Consider the following 21,154-nt stretch of genomic DNA (forward strand, 5'->3'; position numbering starts at 1 on the left):
AGGTAAACCTGTTCTCTGTGCTTTTACAAAAACAAAGTCCAGTTAATGTTTTGCCCCCGCTCTCCCTAAAATACTCATTCTTTGCATGCATGGTATGTGTAAAATAATCTCATGATGTCACAGATACCTTCTCTTACCCACAAGAGATGGTGGGCAGTTTGCTCAGGCTGCATGATGATCCCCTTCAGCAGATAGATCCAGGCTTACTGGAGGTGGGTATTGCTGCAATACCTTTGATTAAGGGTATCGCTGCAAAAACCGATTTTATTTTTACTGTTTTGGGGCATTTTTTCCCTTAATCTACATATATCATATTACATTTATACATAATGTATGCAAATGTTTTATTCTCATTTTTATTCACCTCCATATCATATACTTGTCTGTTCTTTTTTTACACGCTGAGTGCTCAGTATTCTTGTATTGTTCACTTGGTGAACCCACCCTTTCCACCATACATCATCCATGCTATCTTAAAACAGATTACCCTTGGTTTTGTAACACAATACAACGGGAAGGGTTTGGATAAGCATAAATACAGCACAGGTTACACTGAGTTGCATCCAATCTACGTATCACTGTTACTTGTTTTATTTGTGTCACTATCATCCATAAAGCTTGCAGTGTAAGATCAGGTGAACAAAATGAATTTTTAGTAAAATCATATTTACATTTGCTTCAAAATACAGATAGTTCTCTTACATAATGTTTTGTCCACCTACAAACTTTCCATTTTATGTATTAAACATTGCTCGACAATCTTAATGTAATGGTCAGAATAAAGTCACTATACAAAATGTAGGATAAAATGGCAGCTGGATAAAGCCGATCAGCCATGCCCAATCATATTTGTTCATCTGTGTTACCTATAAGCCTTTGTGTCTCATTATCATTATAGCTTTTAGACCGTAAAACCTTGCAGCAATAACAATTCTAAAAAGTTGTAGGCACAACCCAACTTGATTGGTGCATACACTAACTTAAAAAAAGTGTGACTTTTGCAGATTTTCTTTTTAGAAACTATTGGCTCAACATATTCCTCCCATTTCTAGAAAAAAACATCTATATCTCTGTGTTCTAACAAACAAACCTTTGTCTGGTATAATGTTGTACAACATACCAGGCCATTGTGGGGCCAATATTCAATTTGTAACAGACCTGTAAATATATATGCAACACTATACAGAAAAACCTTCTTCAGTTTTCCAGTCTGATCTCAAAGTATGACATTTCCTTTTAAGCACATTTATGGTAGAAATTTAAAGGGGAAATTGTAAATAATTAGTCCAGTCCCCTTCAAATATTTAATTTGTGAGAAATGTTGGGTAATTTTTAACATTTTTGGCAGAGACCCTCCTTAGTCTGAATATGATCAATTTAGTATAGGAACTGATAACAAATGCAGCGCACATAGCTGTACAATGAAGGGGGAATTCTGGACACTTTTGAAGATTGTTGTATTTCTTTTACACAGAAAATAAAATTCCTGTTGGAAAAGATGTTTCTTCACAGTCCATGTGGTTCCTGAAGCTCAGGTGGCTGTGGGGACTCATGCACCGCCTTCTCCACCTTCACATTCTGCATTCTGCACCTGGTTCTGCTTACCCAGACTTTTAAGGGACTCCCAGAAAGACATAAAAGTCTCTTTCAGGCTCTTCTCCAGCACCCATCCTTCACTTTCACACTCAGGATCTTCAGGGTTTTCTATGCTTTCCAGACATGTGTGCAAAAACCTCAGCCCGATCATGACGGCCATCTGTGGGTTGTATTACAACTCTGTTATTCAAAGACTTGGCAAAATACATAAATATAGAAAATCCTTACTAATAAATAATAACTATACATGTGTACCCGTAAGAATAGTACTTGTGTTCCCTTTCTATTCTAAGCTGTTTTTATAAATCTTCCCTGAAGATGGCACAGTCCTCCTCATTTGGTGGTCTTGTCCAATCTAGTTTGCTTGTGGTCCAGATTTGGATATACGTAAATGGTAACCTTCAAGGTCTTGGCTATATTCCTATAACATACCCATTGATGGATTGCCTCCCTTCCTGTCGCTCAGCCGCCTATAACACCAATCGTTTTCTAGATATTTATATATTTGCTCATGTGGGTGATTGTATTTCCCATATTTCCTCTTGTCTGAGATATAGGTAATTTCCTCTGTATGTTTAAACAAACCTAACTTGGTTGGGTAGCCAGAGGATCAGTCTTCAAATGTGCATGTATGTAGTTTTATTATTTTATAAATGCTTTGCAACCATGTCACACTAAACCAACCTAACTGCATGTTTATGGAGTTTGGATGGAAACCAGAGGAAACCAACGAACATGGGGGAAAACATGCAAACTCCTTGCAGATAGTTTCCCGTCCTGTAATTAAACTTAGGACCCATCACTACAAATGTCAAAATGCTATCCAAAGAGCTAATTGCACAACCCCATCTAGGGGTTCAATCTTTAATGATACATTGCCCTGAATAGTGCCTGAATGATTTACTTAAATGGAAAAGGGGTGAAGAGGGGTTTGTACTAGACTCACAGGGCCTGATTTAATAAAGCTCCCCAAGGCTGGAGAGGATACACTTTCATCAGTGGAGCTGGATGATCCAGAAAACCTGGAATGGATCTGGTCCAGGATTCAAAATGTTTGCTAGCAAATAGCAAATGACTTTGAAGGAATCCATCCCAGGTTTTCTGGATCACCCAGCTTCACTGATGAAAGTGTAATGGGAAATAAACACCAGCTCCTGTTTTTATGATTGTACCCATCCATTCTGCATAACTTCCAGATGTTTGCTTAAAGCCAGTTTGCCTCCCCCCATTCAAGCCAAGCCAAGGTTTGTAACTTCCCTTCCTAATGAACTTTATTACATAAAGACCTGTAAATACACTCATTCTTCTTAAAAAAAAGGTGAAAGATATATCCTGAAAATTAGGAGGGAAGATAAGATAGAAATTCTGTTTTGTTTAGTGAAATAATTGTTACCTCCATGATCCAGATGATGAGCACCAAGGCCCCCATGGAACTCATCATGCTGGTGTAGTAATTGAGAAGAGCCTCCCTGCAGCCCCGGGTCCACAAGTTGAGCTCCTCCGTCTGGTGGTCATAGCTGTAGTGGGCAGAGTTATTGGTCACCTGGAACTGGATGCACGGCCTGGGAGAGTTGGGGTTGCAGCAGCTGAAAGGGACTCCATCTATTAAGTATTTTCCATCCACGTTACTTTTAATTCGGCTGCAATGAAAATGTGAAAGGTAACAATGAAAACTTAAAAGACTTAATTTCACAAAAAGTATTTAATTTGTGCACGGGCAACTCTACATATATGTTTACCGGATCAAGATCTCACAAAAGAAGAACTAATGAGGTAGACAAATACAATTCTGAAAACTATCCTAAATGATCCAATAATTGATCCAGTAATTGTCTTCTATGGCTTAGGTAGCCTCACCAAGGCCATAATTCTCAACACATTTCACAGAACAAGTTTGCTTCTTCAGGAGATATGAAAAGCAGGAGCCCCCTATTGTGATTTAATAAAAACAAGACATTTGTACAATGTACATAATAGAGTCTTAATATAATAGGAACCAATTTTCATCAACATATTTGAAAATATAATAAACATAGAAACAACTTTCACCAGCTTGACGAAATATATTTCATTGCCATTTGGATCTAAGTGATACTTGTTGATGAGCAGAATTGAGCAGTGGCCACAAGTTAACCAACAAGTGCCAACAATTTGAAAATATTTTACTATGTGAAATAAATACATGGTAAATATAAACAAATTTACTACATGAACAAATATCTATAATTAGGAATAAAGTAAATCTCAATATGGCGATATACTACTTCAAACATCACATTCTAAAACTAAGGCAATGTCAATATATTTTCTTTTCATGGGTCTTGTAAGGTTAAACTTTTGCAAAAAATGATCTTAGATCCAGAGATCTAATCTAGATTTTAGTTATAAGATCCAAGTTTCAGAACACCCTATCTATTTTTGTAGAAATCTGAGACAATGATCCTGATTTTACCTTCACTTTTACCAGTGAAGCTGGGTGGTCCAAAAAACCTAGAATCAATCTGGCCCAGGATTGAAAACATTTGCTAACAAAAAGCAAATGACTTTAGGAAATTTATTCCAGGTTTGCTTGATCATCCAGGTTCACTGATGAAAGTGTATTCTCTCCAGCCTTGGGGAGCTTTAAGAAAGCAGACCCAATATGTACAAGTGGTTTATTTATTTGTTTTACTGATATAAAACTAACTGTTTACTAAACTAACACTGTAGGGTCAGTTTGGGTAAAAGACTTTTGGTAACTCAAATGGAGCACCCACAGAAAAGACGGCAAAACCATGTTAGAATCTATTGTTACATGCACTATACTTGCACCATTTCCAGAATAGGCAGAAGAGTAATGGTATGACTAAACCGAGCTGGACCCCAATAAAAAATCTCTTTTTAGTTGATAAAATACTCAACCAGGCCTCAGCACGTAGTAGAGAGGAGCACCTTACACATATAGAGTCATGCAGTGTAGTGGTTACATTTTACATTTAAATCAGTAATCATATAAAATAAAAAGAACCAACACACATCTGGGGATTAAAGAAATAACTTTATAATATAAAACACATTTATTGTAATACTTAGTAATGTGTTAATGAGTGATTACAAGGGTATGTCTGTATATGGATAGATCTATGGATCTTTGGATCACTGTCAGATTAAAGTGTAGGATTTGTGGGGTTATTGCTCCATATTCATTTGAATGACAGTCACATAACATGGGTGTAGTTGGGTGAAACTGTAAATCTTTAGATCATGAGGTTTGGATTGAAATGGAAGATGGATATTAGGAAGAATCTTTCTCTAACAGCCTATGTTGTATAGGAATTCTATATCCATCTGACTGCCATAAAAATAAAGAACAATACCTACACAGCCACATTTATTCACGAGTATCGACTTATATGATTGTTTGCCTCATAGCATATAGGGGGTGCACTGACCTTCCAAAATGCTTTGGCTTCGGGTAATATATCTGACTGCTAATAATGATTGGCTCTTAACCAATGAGTCATATGACTTTTCAAACAATATCCTTCTTACTCATCCCCCAAATGACACTTTTCTGAAGAACCCACACCAATGCTCCAGGAGTTGGGCAGACCCCAGTCAACAGAATCAGCATCTGAACCTCTGTACCCTTAGGTCTCTAAATCCAATGGAGACCTAATTTTTATTAATTGGCAAAAGACACTGGGCACAGGTATAAGGAAAGAATGTGGAGGAGAATAGGTGCACCCTTTGCCAAAAGCAGAATCACACTGGCTAAGTAAGGAATGGAGAAAATGTTTTCCAGGAAGCTGTGCAGGCTCCATATGTGAGCCACTGTGAAGCAACGACCATGTGATTTCCCTATGACAAGATTTAGTAGCTGCTAGGGGCTAACCGTGGTGCCATATTGGAGCCATTACTTGGTGTCCATTTTGGCAAATACTACATTTCAATGGAACACAATGCTGCTAAGCTGCTACAGCTGAATAGACCTTTGTAGTTAAATGGTAAGTTGTCCAACTTCTTCTTTTGGTTCACAGAATTGTTTTCTTTGGGTCCCCCAACCTTCATGGGCCCTGGACACACTGCTAACCACTTATCATCAATGATATCATCATATGCAACATATGGATCCTGATTTTTTTTTAGGCAGTTGTAGGCTCTGTTCCTAGAGCCCATACCATTTTGGGGTTTAGGTTATGGTGAACAGTGGTGCTTTTAGGGGTTAGACTGAGGTTCCTGATTCCAAAACAATATATCATATATATATAATTAGAACATATTACAATTTTCTTCAATTCCCTTATAAAAATGCTTTGGAAAAACTTTGGATAAAAATAGCGACTTTAAAAAACTAATGCTAGAATATACAATTTGTAGCAGCATATTATTCACCTCTATTCACAAAACTTACATACAGCCACATATTAGAGTGAATATTGCCCCCTTACTTCTAAGCAAAGTCCAATACAATTCTAGCATAGGGGATTGGCCCTTTGATTCTATTTGCAAATCTTGTGGCTACCTCTCTCCTATTGACCATTTTACACTTGCAGCATCCAGGTCATTGATGGCTTGTGTGCACTGCTAGAAGTATCTGCCGATATTCCACCCCTGAGGATCAGAAGACCCCTCATGTGAAGGACCATATATTAGGATAAGAATTATTACAAGGGTAAAAGGAATAGAAATATTGACTTTTTAATTGACTGCATTTGAGTTTTAAATGTAAAGTCCAACAAATGAGAAAGAGGTGAAAAGAGTTTCATGTTTTTCCACAATCCCTGCTTCACCCTACAGTTCCTGAATTTATCCACAAATGTTCTTACTTAATATTAAAAACAATAATAATAACTTTATATTCTGTGCATTGGTGCTGCCCTAGGCACTAGCTTCCAAGTCTTGTAATCTTGTACAAACATTCTGGCTGCACTGAGTAGTTTGTGACAGTGAATTGCAGCTGCATTTACAGTAAATGCCCATTCACACCTTGCTGTGCTTTCATTTATTTTTGTGCATTGAATGTTTTAGGGCAGTCCATTCATTTGAATACACAGCTAAAATATTTTTTGCATTACAGCGCACCACAACACATAGAGCATTCACATCTGAACATTGTGGTGTGTTTTTTAATATTATTATTATTAATAATAATAAGAATAACAATAATAATAATAATTAACAGTATTTATATACCTACAACATATTACGAAGCACTTTACATTATATAGGGTTTGCAATTGACATACAAACAGTGACACAGGAGTAGGAGAGGACCCTGAGGAGGAGAATGTAGGAGGGAGGATATGTAACGATGGGATGTAGTGAGGGTTTTAGGAGACAGAAGAAGACGGGTAGGCAAGTTAAAAAAAAGTTTTGAGTGCTCTTTTAAATGAGCAGAAAGTAGCAAGCTGAATAGGATAAGGAAGACCAGAAGACCATTCCAGAGAGTCCGTGTAGCTCTAGAAAAGTCTTGTAGCTGTGCGTGTGTCATTAGTAGGTCATCGGAGCAAAAAGAGCAGCTAGGGGAGTATTTTTCTATCAGGTCAGGGAGGTAAGTGGGACAAGACTTGTGGAGGGATTTGAAGGTGTTTCAGCACAGCTGCATTATATGTATATGTGTGTTGGGCTGCCATTTGGAATTATTGACTCTGCAATGCAAAGCACATGCCCGTATTTTACAGCCATGCAGAAATGTGAATCTTCCCTAAGGTTTTATCCACATGGGGGCTTCCACTATATCCAAGTCTTGTAAACAGAAGATCCATAGTAAGTCTCATATAGCCTTTAGAATTCATGGACGCATGTCCTACAATGCACATAAAGATTTGGTGCCTAATCGAATCCAACGGTGAACACTGGGCTGAACATCCATATACACAAGAATAAAGCTAGCCATAGAAAAACAGATGTCCCTCAGGAATGACAGGCAATGAAGTATGGACCTGTCCTCTGTAATGTCAGTGTGGTTCACATGACTCATGCACATGGATGGGGTTTGGCATGGTAGTTATCAAGTTTGTTTTCTAATTAGGAAAAAAAATAGAGATTGGGGAGATCACGCCATGATTTTTCAACATAATTGAACATCTTAGAGAACAATAACAAAGTGTTCTGACAGAGCTGCACATTTTTGCCACCCCACGTGCAGCACTCTAGAGCCCAATCCTTTTACCAGGTCTCCTGATTTCAGATTAGTAATCAGATTGGGTCATTTATGGGGTTAATATACTTTCCCTCCTTTCTCTCAGCATGTAGCCGCTCCTCTGCATCACAACACATTATATGTATTTACTGGCAGATTAACCTGCAGTTCCCAATCCTTAACCAGGGATAATATTGAGCTAATCACCCAGCTCTGAACTATATATATCACAGCAGCATGCCTACTGCTTACACAGCACTTCCTAAGCTGAGTCCCCTCTAATATTGTGTTGGCATTGCTTTATTAGTATGCAGATGTATCTAAGGAAGCCTATGGAACTGGGAACCCAGGCAACCTTCTGAGAAACATTGTGTACCAGAGCAGAGGCATTTTTTTGTATCTATACAGCCTCAAATAATTAGTAACCAATACTGAACCCTTATATTTTACTTCTTATGTGGGAATTATAAAGGTGTAATGAGGTGTCATCACATCGTGCTCAACCAGTGCACAATGAAGAATAAGCCTTCACAAGATATGAGGATAATATCTAGGGACTGAGAGATAAAATAGTCTCAGGAGACTCCATTCCTTTCAATTCCTATTCTGCACATAAATACACTGATTAGCCAAACATTAAAACAACCTAATATTGTGTAGATCCCCCATTGCTTCACCAAAAAGATCTGGTTTGTTAAGGCATGGACTTCAAAGGTGTTCCATGTATTTGGCACTGAGACGTTAGTAGTAGATCCTTAAGGTCACACTAACCCACCAGACTGCATTCTTCTAGTAGTAGAGGCTTGTATCTCTTGACCAGGTAAAAGATGCCAAATCACCCAGCCATCACCTAATCCAACAGAAATTGTGATTATTAAGATCAGGTCACTGTATATTGCTCTTTGGTCCAGTTCTGATGCTTACTGCCCATTGTAGGCATTTTCAGTGGTGGACAGAGGTCAGCATGGGCACCAATTAAGCCCTTTACACAGCAAACTCCAATGCATTGTGTTTTCTGACTTCTTTCTGTGTACCATAGCCAGCATTAGGTTTTTTTTAGTAAATCGAACTACAGTAGTTTATTTGTGAGATTATAACAGACTGGATGGTCTCCTACATGTCCATCAATGAGCTTTGGGCACTCATGACCCTGTCCCCAGTTGTCCTTCTAGATTACGGTTGGATGGTAGGAGCCACCTCATACCAGGAGCACCGTGCATAACCAAAAGTGGCCCAGGATAGGACAACTGGTGAACCAAGAATAGGGTCATGACCCAGTCATCTAGCTATCACTGTTTAGCCCTTGTTGCTCTAGTGTCATTGTTACAGGGCAAGCAATGTTATTCACATGAAGCTGATCGGTGTAGGGTGCAATGTAGCCATATATAATAAAGTGATGCAGAATAAAAGCAATATGTAAAGTACAGCATCCCAGAACAACCAACTGATATTTGGCTTTCATCAAACCAAAAGCAATAAAAAGAAATCTGGTTACTATATCATACTACATTGTGTACATCATCACTGGAAGCTGCATTGCTATTTAATACATCCATGTGTGTAAAAAGTTCAAAATGGGCATTCAGGGCATAAAATTTTGTTTCTATAATGCTTCTACGAAATATATACCTTTACAATTTTGTACAAATGTAAAATGTTCTAACCAAAAACATTAGGGGAATTTTCGAGCTTTGATAAACAACAATTCACTAATCAGATGCCATACCATGTTTTAATTGTCTGTCCATGTCCTGAGTGATCATATAATTAAATGCTCACACACTGGACACAGTCATTTAGGGTTGGATATCTACATGGTCCAAGTTTGCAGAAATCCAGACAGATCAGTTTCCTGTTCAGCTTTTTGTTATAAAAACATTGACATCAATATTGGTGCCAAAGCTGCTGCTTTTCCATGTATGATGGTTTGCATTGCAAGTTTTAGGACTCAGCAAACCATTCACATTTAGGCTGCTGCTTCCGTGTTTACAATGTACAACAATGAGAATCTACTTACTCTTTCACTTCCTTAGAGCTGAAGTCCAGGTATCGGTTACTGACCCACTGGATCTCAAACCAGTCCCGGAATCCATTGTTTCCGCAGCATTTGAACTCGATCTGAAGCAAGTCGATGGTCTTCTTCATGAAACATCTGCCCGGGGTGTCTGTGTCCTTGTAGTACCTCATTCCATTCTTTAATCCGTGTGCCAGAGTGCTCTCCAAGGACCCCCTGGTCACCAGACACACCACAGCGATGAAGAAGATAAAGATATTGAACAGCAGACAGATAATAAGATAAGGTTTCAGCATAGGCTTCCACCTTGCAAACTTTGCAGGGTCAAGGGAATCATAGCAGATTTTCCCTGCGAACGCATTGAGGGAACAGGCCAGCACACCCATAAATATGAGAGAATTGGGCACAAAATGGCTTTCAGCATTATCCATCACCTCACTCCTCTTCCTAAGCTCAATTTTTAGAAATACTCCCATGGTGAACAGAGCAATGCCTGCTAATACACAGCACCAATTCATCAGCCATAACCCCTGGGCCAACTTGACTCTTTTCTTCTGGTTAAATTTCATTTTCATCATAGCCATGATTGCAGTGTGCAGAGTTTGGATCTCCCTAGAAATTCAATTGAGGGTTAATAGAATGAAGGAATTATGTCAGGGGCCTTCTTTCAGTCCATGAGAGGCATCAATATCTGTGGTTCTTCCATGTTTGCCACCCTAACCTAAAGCTGGTGGAGACAAGACGACTATTCTCTCCTGAGTTATTATTAGCTCGGTCATTAAAGGGAAATTGGCTGGAGGCAGCTACACCTATTGCTGGTGGCCTGGTCCCACCGAAGGAGAAGGAGCATGAAAGTTTCAGACGATTAAACCTACATGTGCAAGACGTCATCTAAATACCTCTAATCCCTTCATCCCATTTGTAAGAATCTGTGCCAGCCCTGATAATTAGCAGATATAATCCGAGTTTTACTGGTTACTGAGTTTCTCATTTCACAAAGCAAAATGCCGTTGTACCAGCTTGTAATAGATGACCATTTTAATAATTTTACATTTTAATTTTGGATACAAACCCCCTATGAAGTTATCTTTCACTGCTAATGTCATTTAATGTGTCTTGGAGACACAAATCTCTATAAACAGATTGAGTATTATAAAGAGTTCTCACTGTGGTTGTCATTATCCCTTAGTCCTTGCTTGGAGAAAACTTTTGATTCTCTCATTTTCTATCTCATCAACAAGTCACCAGGACAAGTTAAAAAGTGAACATGGTATGGGCCATATCATTCCATATTGTGTCGAAAATTGAAAAAATAATAATTAAATAAAAAGTCTTACTTTAAATTAACACAGAAAGACTGGTTAAAGCTGAACTGTGGGGAAATATTATATTGTGTAAATACAAGAAGCATGCATATTCATACAATTGATTTGTGTATTTCTTTAAGATCTGTGCAGAAGCTTCCTCTTATAAAGACCAGTCTCTTTCCTCGTGCAGGATGACTAGTCTTGTATCCAGAAGGTACTGTATATGCCTTTAGGTGCACTGTGATGTGATGTGCTCTACTATACAATGCGTTAAACATAAAGGACACAACAATACACTTAGAACAGCTACATTGTTATTCCTTGCAACAATGCACAGCAACACATGGAATTTATTGTGAGTTGTTACAATACATAAGGATAAATGGAGCTCAAATTATTATTGTGTTATGCAGTTATAATGGAACCACAGAACTTACCATGCCTTGGCTTTAGGGGTGAGCTTAAGGAAAGGCTTAGCAAAAGCAAAGATAAGGTTAAAAACTTGGGGTTTGTGGGAGGGGAGAAAAAAATATAAAAAGGATATTAAGTTAAAAGATTGTTAGGGGCTCCAGTGGACACCAAAGTGAGAATATTCATGCCATAGCCTCATTCACTGTTTGTATAAGAAAAGAGGTTTTACAGTGTATGTCTTGTATGGGTAATGACTATGGTGTAGAAGGACGAATTTAGGCCCATATACTTTGACAAGGTCCATAAACCTTTGTAATATAGTTCTCACAGTGATATGAAGTTTGGGACAGTCAAAAAAATGTATAGGATGGAGCAAGTGTCATCCCTGCACTTCTAGCATTTGTCTTGGATCAAAAGGGAGAAAGTGCAAAGCACAGGCTGTACCCAGCACCATTGCATTAGCAAATTGTAGTTTGCCTTTCTGGGAAAGATTCATGAAAAAAAGAAACAGTTTATTTTGCAATTTAATAAAGAGATTCGCATATCTCTCCACCATTTTTAATGGATGAATGTATTTCTGAGCTGACAATGTCAGGGCTGCACACTGCACTGACCAAATATGTCCTGCTAATGAATATCCAACCAAAAAGTGTGTCAATGGATAGGCAAAAGTGTAGGGTTGCAGCAAGGAATTCAGAAAGTTCTACAGAAGCCATGAGGGTAGTATGCATCTTATGTTCTGTAACATGGGGCATGAGAGTAGAATTCTGTGAAAAACAACACACGTTGCTTCTGCTAGGCACTGGGATCCTAGGTCACTCAGGCCAAGTTGAAATTTGGGACTTCCTTTGATGGAGTATGAAAGGGTAAAGAGAAGGTAAGATGTTGAGGGTTGCTGCATAGTTTTTGAAGTTCCCATAGTTGGGGGGTCTTCGGTAGTTGAAGTTTGCAGACCATGCAGCATGCAAGGTTGGAGACTGGCATTTGGAGACTCATTGCAGTTTAATAAATGATAGTTGCCTGATAACACCAGTCAATTATTCTGCTTACATGTTGCAAAGATGGAAGTCTTACATATACACAGTGGGGGCCACATAACTTTTATTTATTTCATTTTTAAGCTTAAGGATAATGATAACTTGGGGCTTTTTAGCTGGAAAAGCCCCAGTGTGAAAAAGACAGATGAGTCTTGTGAATATTTACCAGCTAGAGAACCCATTATTACCTATGGACTTAGTCTCAACATTCTTAAAACACAAGTATGGCAGTGAAAGTTTTAATTCTAATACCCTGAGCTCAGGAGAATCCTGAAGAAAGTAACAATATGCCAGAATGTGGTCCTGCTTACTTACCATATAGGATCTATCCCATGTCAGAGGAAAGGGAAAGGAAGGCTAGAATCTGTATGGGCATCAGACTAAATTGTCAAAAGACTGAACACCAGAATTGTTACCTATAGCCCCTGCAGGTGATCCGTCCCCACTGCAGACTTTCCATGCCTTGTTTAATTGCACTGTATTTCTTTAGAGGTGGGACTTCCTCATGCAATAGCCTCCTGCATAGGGAGTCCTTCTGAACTATTCCATGCATGCATTAGTAGGTGGTTGTGTTTGCATTGCAGTGGTTTGTGGTTCAGTTCCTGCATGTCATATGTAGCTTCTAGCTGACTTTAAGTAGCCAGCAGATTCCTTTGACTTGAATGGGAATACATTGCACCTGCAGTGAGCTGTGGTTGTTGCTGGAGAACTGGATATGGCACATAATCCCTTTGGTGTGTATTCAACTAAAGGTCAGTAGGCCTAATTTATTAAAGCTCTCCAAGACTGGAGAGGATACACTTTTATCAGTAAACCTGGGAGATCCAAAAAATCTGAAATGAATTTGGACCAGGATTAAAAACATTTGCTAACATAGCAAATGATTTTAAGAAATTTATCCCAGGTTTACTGATGAAACTTTATCCTCTGCAGCCTTGGAAAGCTTTAATAAATAAGGCCCAATGTATTTATCAAAAGCTTCGGGTAAATCCTAAACATGCACGCAGGAACATAAAGGTGAATTCAGGAGCAGCTAACTTTGTGTGTGAACTGCATGTTTGCAAGAGGCCCAAATCTCCTGAGACTAGCAGAGACAGAAGTGCAATATATTTACACTTCAGATATACAAAGACGAGGCTGTATGTACAGCACTGCCTTAGACCTCTCCCAAAAAACGTGCACTGTTATTTTTCAGAAGGTATTCAAGAGAAAAGTTACATTTTCAGGGTACTTCTCAGGCTTTATTAGCACTTCTAGATGTTCACTTCTACATAGCAAATCTTTACTTTTCAAATCCAGTTCCCCTTTAGATATTGGGACAGATTCTTTATACTTTAGTGTTATCTAAATTAAAATAATACGCCTGTAGTTGTTACCCACCTTGCAAACCACGTGTATTTGTATACAACTGCTTAAGTCATCTGGATGTACATTACTCAGAGCTGGCAGTATTCAGGAGCACACAAAGCTTTGCATGCAAACAGTGGAGGTTAAGCCTGAGGACACCCATAAGCTAACCTTAGTAAGCCTGTGACCTGGTATACATTCTGATTAGCAAGTAGACAGTAATAACTTCCACAACCGGCTACCTGACCTAATAAATGAACCCTCGCTCCCGCCAGAATTATAACCGGGAACTCTCACTACCACACCAATATTCCAATGAGCTTGGCCTTGGTGATCAAAAAACAACAAATATACAGGCTAAATGTAATCAAATATTATGCATGAGTAATTTGTTGTAATGAGAGCTTATTCCAGCACTGAGTAATATTTACAATTCAAATTGTGTACTTACAGTAAATCATCATTATGGTTCACATACCTGAGCCTATAATTTAAAAGGTCCAAAGTAAAGTAGCTTTCCGTGACCTTTATCCATTCATACTGCTGGGAAGCACAAACATGGAGCTGCTGCCAATAACAGTTTTCACCTGAAATAAAAATTCCAATTACTATGGTAACTAAAATTTTTTCTTTCCAGTTTGAAGGAATCAGCCATCAAGGTGCGATTAAAAAGAATTTATTAAAAAAAAATAAATTACTTCTTTAATGTGGAAGAATGCAAGTCACTTATAACAAATCATATTCCTGTCCCATTTTTATGGCACATTGAGAAGGCTCCGTACACACGTCAGATGATTCACGTCCGATAACCTTATATTGGACGAGGATCTGGGATGTGTAAAGCGTTGGTCATCCAGACGACCATCCTGGCGGATCTATGGATGAGGAACGATCATAATGAAAGTGAAGGGGACAGAGCGCAGTGGGGTGACGTTCTGTTGTTCTCCCCTCTGCAAAGAGCAGAACCGCTCCTTAATTCTCAACTGCCTAGGCAGGTCATCCCGGGAGGCTCTTGGGTGCTCCTTCCGCGCATGACCGAGCATCTTAGGAGCATGCCAGGAGCCTTTTTGCCCAAAGAGAAAAAATTCCTGATCTCATGCTTGCGCAGTGAGATTGGAAAAATTTTTTTTTCATCCTACGTCACCCAATCTCGCGCCTGGGACGGGTAACGTAGGATGAAGAACCCGGAAAAGCAGACAAAGATGGCGGCGTCCAGAGCACCGGCTCCAGGACGGAAGCCGAGACAACGCAGACCAGATGCCGGACACCCCCAGAGTGCTCGGTCTGCCCTGTGGGTTTGAAGGTATTTGTTTTTTTTGAGTAGAATTCATCTTTAAAGATGAAGATTCATGACATTTTCAACATATAAAAGCATGGTTATCACTTTAAAATAATACCACCACAATGGTAAAGAGTGAAGGGGAAATCCTCAGACTCCTGGGATACCTGTGTCACATATCCCAGGAAGCTGTGGGCTGCTCCTTCTGTCCAAGATCAGGCATGTGTCATCAATGGGCTTTCCTATAAGGTAAAGATTGGCACTTTTTCTTACATTTGAAGGAGAACACATCACCTGATAATGCACCTGTGAAGTGCAAGTTCAGGTGATGTAGAGATGAACCCAGAATAAAAAAAAGATAGCAGTGCTGGACTGATTGTGACTGAGTGCTGGAAAAAAAGAGGGAGCAGAGACAGCGTGGGACTTTTTGGGCTCTTCTGGAGGGATGGAGAGCTTTTCGCCAGTAAAATTTTTTTTGATCTTTTTTCATTAAAAGTTCAGCTTTGAGCGCACCGTAAGATTTTTTTTTGCGCATGCAATGGTCACACCTGTCAACCTCTGTATTACACGGCTTCTCCCATAACACATTTCAACCCATACAGCAATGTTTCAGCTATGGCCTGGTAACCACATGCAGACTGGAGGCTTCGTTTACAAAACATGACTTCAGTCTGCAGCACCAACAGGGTTCAAAAAGAAAATCTTGTTAAAATGAAAACAGTTTGCTTTATATTTTGTGTATTTACCAGCCTATAATAAAAAAAAATAGGATTAGGGTTTTCATCTAAACAAATAAATAAAACCTTTCCATGTCTTTTTAAAATATAAGAAAATAATTTAGGTTTTGTAAAGTTATTTAAAACATTGAATCTCTAGTCACAAAAAGTGATACAAATATTAAAATAGGGAAATTACACAAATATCTCTACAGATTCACAAACATTAGAAAGCCTTTCTTGATAAACCACACCGAGAACCAAAACTAGTGAATATTTTATTAAATTAACAGAAGCATTTATATATAGGAAAACTGCAAACCAATGGATTTGTATAAAAATACTACAACAGGTCACATTGTGTAATAAGTAAAACATTCAACTTAACAACCTAAAATGTTTAAGAATGTAAAAATGTAAGGAACATAAATATGGAAGCTTCAAGTGCAAATTGATACTAAATTAACATGGAATATATTGCAGCGTACCAGTCCAGTCAACCGGTGATCCTGCCAGTAACACATTAGCTGTCCTAAAAGGCAGTGGCCCCCTACATTTTCGGACCTACGGACCACTAAACTTACTGACTCTGGAGCGCGCATTTGGAGGGAGCCAGGTTTCACTCAAAGGAGAAGAAACGTCCCCCATAGTGACATCATGATGCCAGAACTCGACCACTCCATAGACACAACCCATCACCCTGAGCCTGCAATCCGTACAGGGGACATGGTCCACAGCTCTGGCCGGTGCGCCCCTCCAAACGGGATCACAAGTTGGGGACCGCTGGTCTCCGTGCTCTTGCGGCCCAGCTGTCAGAGGGCCGCAGTCACATACCGGGGGTTGGGGACCCCTGCTATAAGGGACAGTGTACTGTATCTAGGAGAAAAGTTGTTACTAAAGGACAGGAAGTGCATTATAACTATAACATAGGGGGACAGTTTTTAAATGACAGGACTGATAACACTGCTTAAGTTTTCAGTGTGGCACAGAAAAGTGAAAGCGTAATAGAATGTTTTAAGTGACAACAGATTTTTTTTTTAATTTTTGAGAAATGTATCAATATATTATATATATTTTTATTTTATATTGCCAGTCCAAGCAGAATCAAGTAGGAGAGGTTCAAAGCCTTGCTGCTGCCATTCGTATGCCTTCATGCAGAGAAAGCATAAAAGAACTCCTATCCAAGCATATTGTTCTGGGTCAGCAACCCACTTATAACAGAATCATGTTTTAGGATAAACTAGACAGAACTGCGATTACAGTTCCTATCATGCAAAGTTTCCCTCAAAGATGTCCACAGAAACCAAAGTTGAAATCCAGAGTTAAGTGAAAAGTTAAGGTTTTACTTTTAAAATCTGCTATCAGAGTTTTATTGCAAAAAGGGACAGGTGATGTCCATTCTGCAAAAAAACATGATTACTGGCCTGATCCCTCCCCCCACCTGTCAAAAGCTCAGATCAGTGTACAGATGGTAGATACCAGGCACATCCCAGCCCCAAAGATCAATACAAGAGAAGAAGGAAGAATATGGTAGCATCCTGCGACAAAATAAGGACAGGTGTATGTATTTAAATCACTGCAAGCGGGCAGCTAAGGTTATTTTATTTTTCAGAGGGGTCATCGTCTCTCCCTGCCTGATTGCAAGGTTTAGTTCCACTTTAAACAGAAGTGCTTTACTAGCTAAACGGTTTGTTATTCTTTCCAGCATCTGACGGACAGAATGGCCTTTGACCACTAGGGCAACAGCACAGACTGATGAAGAACCCTGGATGGAGCTTAGACCGAGCTTGCTGGTTGGAGACTGAAGCAGCAGCAGAAAGACATTAATAAGCTAGCACTGCACCAGCTCTCCCAGTCTAAAGGTGCATGTGAAGGAACTACAGAGATGCTGCATTTAATACATTTTAGTGATGCATAAGCTGCATTTTAAAATATATTTTTAAGATATCTGCTAACTGCATTCATTGTTTGAGTTTTAATTTGTGGGTGGACATCAGAGATCTCCACACTTTTCTACAGCTTGCAGTATTAAAGCAAACTGCTCAACAGTATGTCATATTACACCCGTGTAAATTCAGTTCTGGAATGTCAGTCAATCGGATATGGGAACCATAATCCTGGATTTGTAGAATTGGGCTAAGGGTTCGGATTTTCTAAACTCCTGCCAGCTTCAGAAGGGGCTCAAATCCTGCACCACCTAGGCATGCATGTACACAGCTACACGTCCCTAAACATAGATGTAATAGAAAAGGTACCGAGTTTTTTTTAGTTTAGTAGTTTTTTTAGTCACAAAAAGTGTGTCAGTGTTAATGACAGCATTGCATTGGTGGGAGTGAAAAAGCTTAAAACACTAAATTCAGCATTTATACATTCCTTGAAAACAAGAAAGCAAATGCTTTTTCCACAGCTCTGAACGTATCAATCCCCAAACTTTCTGATCATCAATCACTGAAAGCATCAATTCCCAGCTATGCTTGGTTCCTCCCCCAACCCCTACCTAGGGATGTGGCAGCCGGCAGGAAGAATCACTGAGCACAGCATGCAAACAGGTGATTGACGCTCCTATGGGCAGCAGGAAAGTATTTTACTTTCTTATTTGAAAGGAACTCCTGTTTAAGTTTAGGGACAAAGTCACTCTAGCGAGTACAGTCAACAATAAATTACAACCCAATTGTGTTTTGTATATGCCACAGACAATTCTTGAATGAAATCCTCTTAAAACACATTACCAGGAATCAACCAGTTACTTTTGGAAGCATGTGTGCTACTGATGGAGTAACAAACCAAACACCCCCCTTAATAATGGCATGCAAAGCTTCAATTCCACAGAGTTATTTATTCTGCTGAACTATGGGCACAACAATTAATTAGGTGTCATTCTTTCAATTTACAGCCAACTAAATGAAGTCATCCAGCAGTCCAGTTGTCCAAGTCCTTCGTCACATTATTCAACTTTCAGCCGTGCTGGATTCCTGGGTTACTTATTTTGTAGGCAAAAAACATTTTTCAGGCTCTCATGTCAATATCACTGCAACTGCTTTATGTTTAGGCTTCCCATATACATTATTTTTACTCTGAGGTTTACTTAACCAATAGTTCTACTTGGTGACTCTGCAGATCAGCTCCATTAGATGGGCTATGCAAAGAGAAGAGAGCAAGATAACCACTTTGTGGAATGAGTGGTGAGAACATTTTTAGGGTATACGTATTCCAGCTGAGCAAACATTGCTGCTTGAAACTCAGCAGGGTACATCTGAGATGGTAGGGAAACAACGAAAGTTCTGCAGGACTCCAGAGTAGATCCAGGATAGGAACACCACATGCAAGAACCGGAAGTAGTTCCAAATGAAGGGAGCCATGAAAAGTTCGGTCTGATTCCAGACGGAGCCCATCAAGCAGGGGTGTCAAACTCAAAAGTAAAAAACAAGAACACATGAGAGGAACATGCAGTAATATTCAGTGGATTGATCTAAATTATTTAGCTCAATCCTCTGCATATTACTGCATACTCTTCTCATGTGTTCTTGTTTCCTCCTATTGAGAATAATTGTTTTACTTTGCCAGAGAATGCACTGTGAAACCAAATACATTGCTGCATTCATTTGGTTTCACATTGCATTCTCTGGCACAGTAAAACAATTAATATAGCAATAGCTCTATAATTCCTGAATATTGAGCTTACTTGTCAGTATAAACTCTGCAGAGTCCAAATCCTCTTTTTTGTCCCCCAAAGGAATTCTTAATATGAATTGCAGCTCGCCCGCAGCTACTGCAATCTGTAGTAACAGTGGGCCAGCTGCAATTCATATTAAGCTGCTGTTCAACAGACACAAGTGATGCCGCTACTACAATTCCTTGCGTCTATAAAATGCGGGGCCACGCATAAGTCGAGAGGCCCCTGGTCTAGAGACGTGAGTGATGATGGGGAATTGTAGTAGCGGCAAAACTTGTGTCTGTTGAACAGCAGCTTAATATGAATTGCAGCTGACCCGCTGTTACAACGGATTGCAGTAGCAGAAGGCCAGCTGCAATTCAAATTAGGAAATCCTTTGGGGGCCAAAAAAAAAAAAAAGGATTTTTTTTCACGGGCCAGATTTTGACACCCTTGCCATAAAGGATCCACAGAACCCTAGAGTAACTCCAAGTGAGCAGATTCACCAGAAGTTCCATCCAGTCCTGAACAGTAGCCAACTCTGTTTGAATCAGATTATGTCATATTGGTTTAAGTAAAGCAAAATGTTGGAACCACAACACGATATCAGACTTTAATTCCATTGGGTGACCCTCTCTTCTTCAGGGATCACACCCCAGTTTGGAGACTTTACATCCATAGCCAGCCAGTTGAAGTCATCGACATGCTCCCAGTTGTTCCGGTTCCTGTCCAGCCCAGACAGCTCGTAGTCGGCCATGATCTCTGGATAGCTCCAGGTGAAGGGGGCGAACAAGAGACCGGTGCAGTCCTCGATGATTGCCCGGCTGGTGACGTGCAGGTAGAAGCGGCTGTCCCGGGTGGTGTGGGTGCGCAGCTGCTGGCAGGAAAAGGCGAACAGGCAGTTGTGGCAATTATCTACAAATATAGAAGTGGAGACGGGGCCGCACAGAACTCGGCACCCATTCAGGTCTCTCAGGTGCAGGGTGGCCGGGCTGCCGGTTAGGGTGATGGTGCAATCCCGGAGTTGGCTCAGCTGGATATCCTTCTGGCGGATCTCCTGGGCACCCATTGACAGAACCTGACTGGAGAGACCCTGGAAACCGCACTGGGTCACCGCTTGGGCTAGGATCTCTCTGCCTGGGCCCGATGCGGCCGGCTGGACAATGGCGGCGGCCGCAGCTTCCTTCTTACGTGATTTAAAGGTGAATTTCATCTTAGGTTGGATCTGCTGGCGGCGGGCGTCCAGTGCACTCTGCAGGCGGGCGATTTGTTCCTGGGCCTGACGGGTGTCATGGGAAGTCAGGAACATGACACAGTCATTGAGCAATTTCTGCAGGCCCTGAATCCGCCTGGCGACCTCCTCCAGCAGCTCCACACCGCCTTCCCCGCTCAGAGCTTCCTCAATGGCCGCCCGCTCCTGCCCGAAACTAGCGATGAAATAGTCAGTCTTCTCCTCCTTCACATCCTTTTCCTCCTTCTCCTGTCGCTTCTTCTCCGCCTCCCGCTGGCGCTCTTCATCTCTACGTAGCAGCCGCTCCGGTACACGAGGCCTCTCCGCCACCGCACCGGCTTCCATGGTGACAGCTGAGTAACTGCTGCGCTCCGCGATGACGTCAGGTCATGTGACAAGGCACGACGCGTGCGCTCCTGTATCTCTTCCCAGTGCCTTTC

At 40.2% G+C, this 21,154-nt stretch overlaps 2 protein-coding genes across 2 annotated transcripts; both read right to left on the reverse strand.

Annotated features, from left to right (window-relative positions):
- Positions 1-557: 557 nt before the first annotated feature.
- PRPH2 (peripherin 2) lies at positions 558-10,587 on the reverse strand. The gene is made up of 3 exons (XM_072409805.1): positions 9,738-10,587; positions 2,990-3,236; positions 558-1,756 (listed from the first exon to the last, which is right to left on the reverse strand). The coding sequence occupies exons 1-3, from the start codon at positions 10,316-10,318 to the stop codon at positions 1,550-1,552; spliced, it is 1,035 nt and encodes a 344-aa protein (XP_072265906.1). The 5' UTR covers positions 10,319-10,587; the 3' UTR covers positions 558-1,549.
- An 8,758-nt stretch (positions 10,588-19,345) lies between these two features.
- On the reverse strand, positions 19,346-21,090 carry TBCC (tubulin folding cofactor C). The gene has a single exon (XM_072409806.1). It carries the CDS (start codon positions 21,057-21,059, stop codon positions 20,097-20,099), a length of 963 nt encoding a protein of 320 aa, XP_072265907.1. The 5' UTR covers positions 21,060-21,090; the 3' UTR covers positions 19,346-20,096.
- Positions 21,091-21,154: the final 64 nt, after the last annotated feature.

Source organism: Pyxicephalus adspersus, chromosome 4 (genome assembly GCF_032062135.1).
Source record: "Pyxicephalus adspersus chromosome 4, UCB_Pads_2.0, whole genome shotgun sequence".
Lineage (NCBI taxonomy): Eukaryota > Metazoa > Chordata > Amphibia > Anura > Pyxicephalidae > Pyxicephalus > Pyxicephalus adspersus.

Bases quoted from the DNA above. Each gene is read 5' to 3' on its own strand.
- PRPH2 (XM_072409805.1), bottom strand. From the start codon at position 10,318: ATGGCTATGATGAAAATGAAATTTAACCAGAAGAAAAGAGTCAAGTTG. The intron at 3,237-9,737 runs GTAAGTAGATTC...TTTTCATTGCAG, and splicing joins AGCTCTAAGGAAGTGAAAGA to CCGAATTAAAAGTAACGTGG. The intron at 1,757-2,989 runs GTAACAATTATT...TACAACCCACAG, and splicing joins TCATCATCTGGATCATGGAG to ATGGCCGTCATGATCGGGCT.
- TBCC (XM_072409806.1), bottom strand. From the start codon at position 21,059: ATGGAAGCCGGTGCGGTGGCGGAGAGGCCTCGTGTACCGGAGCGGCTG.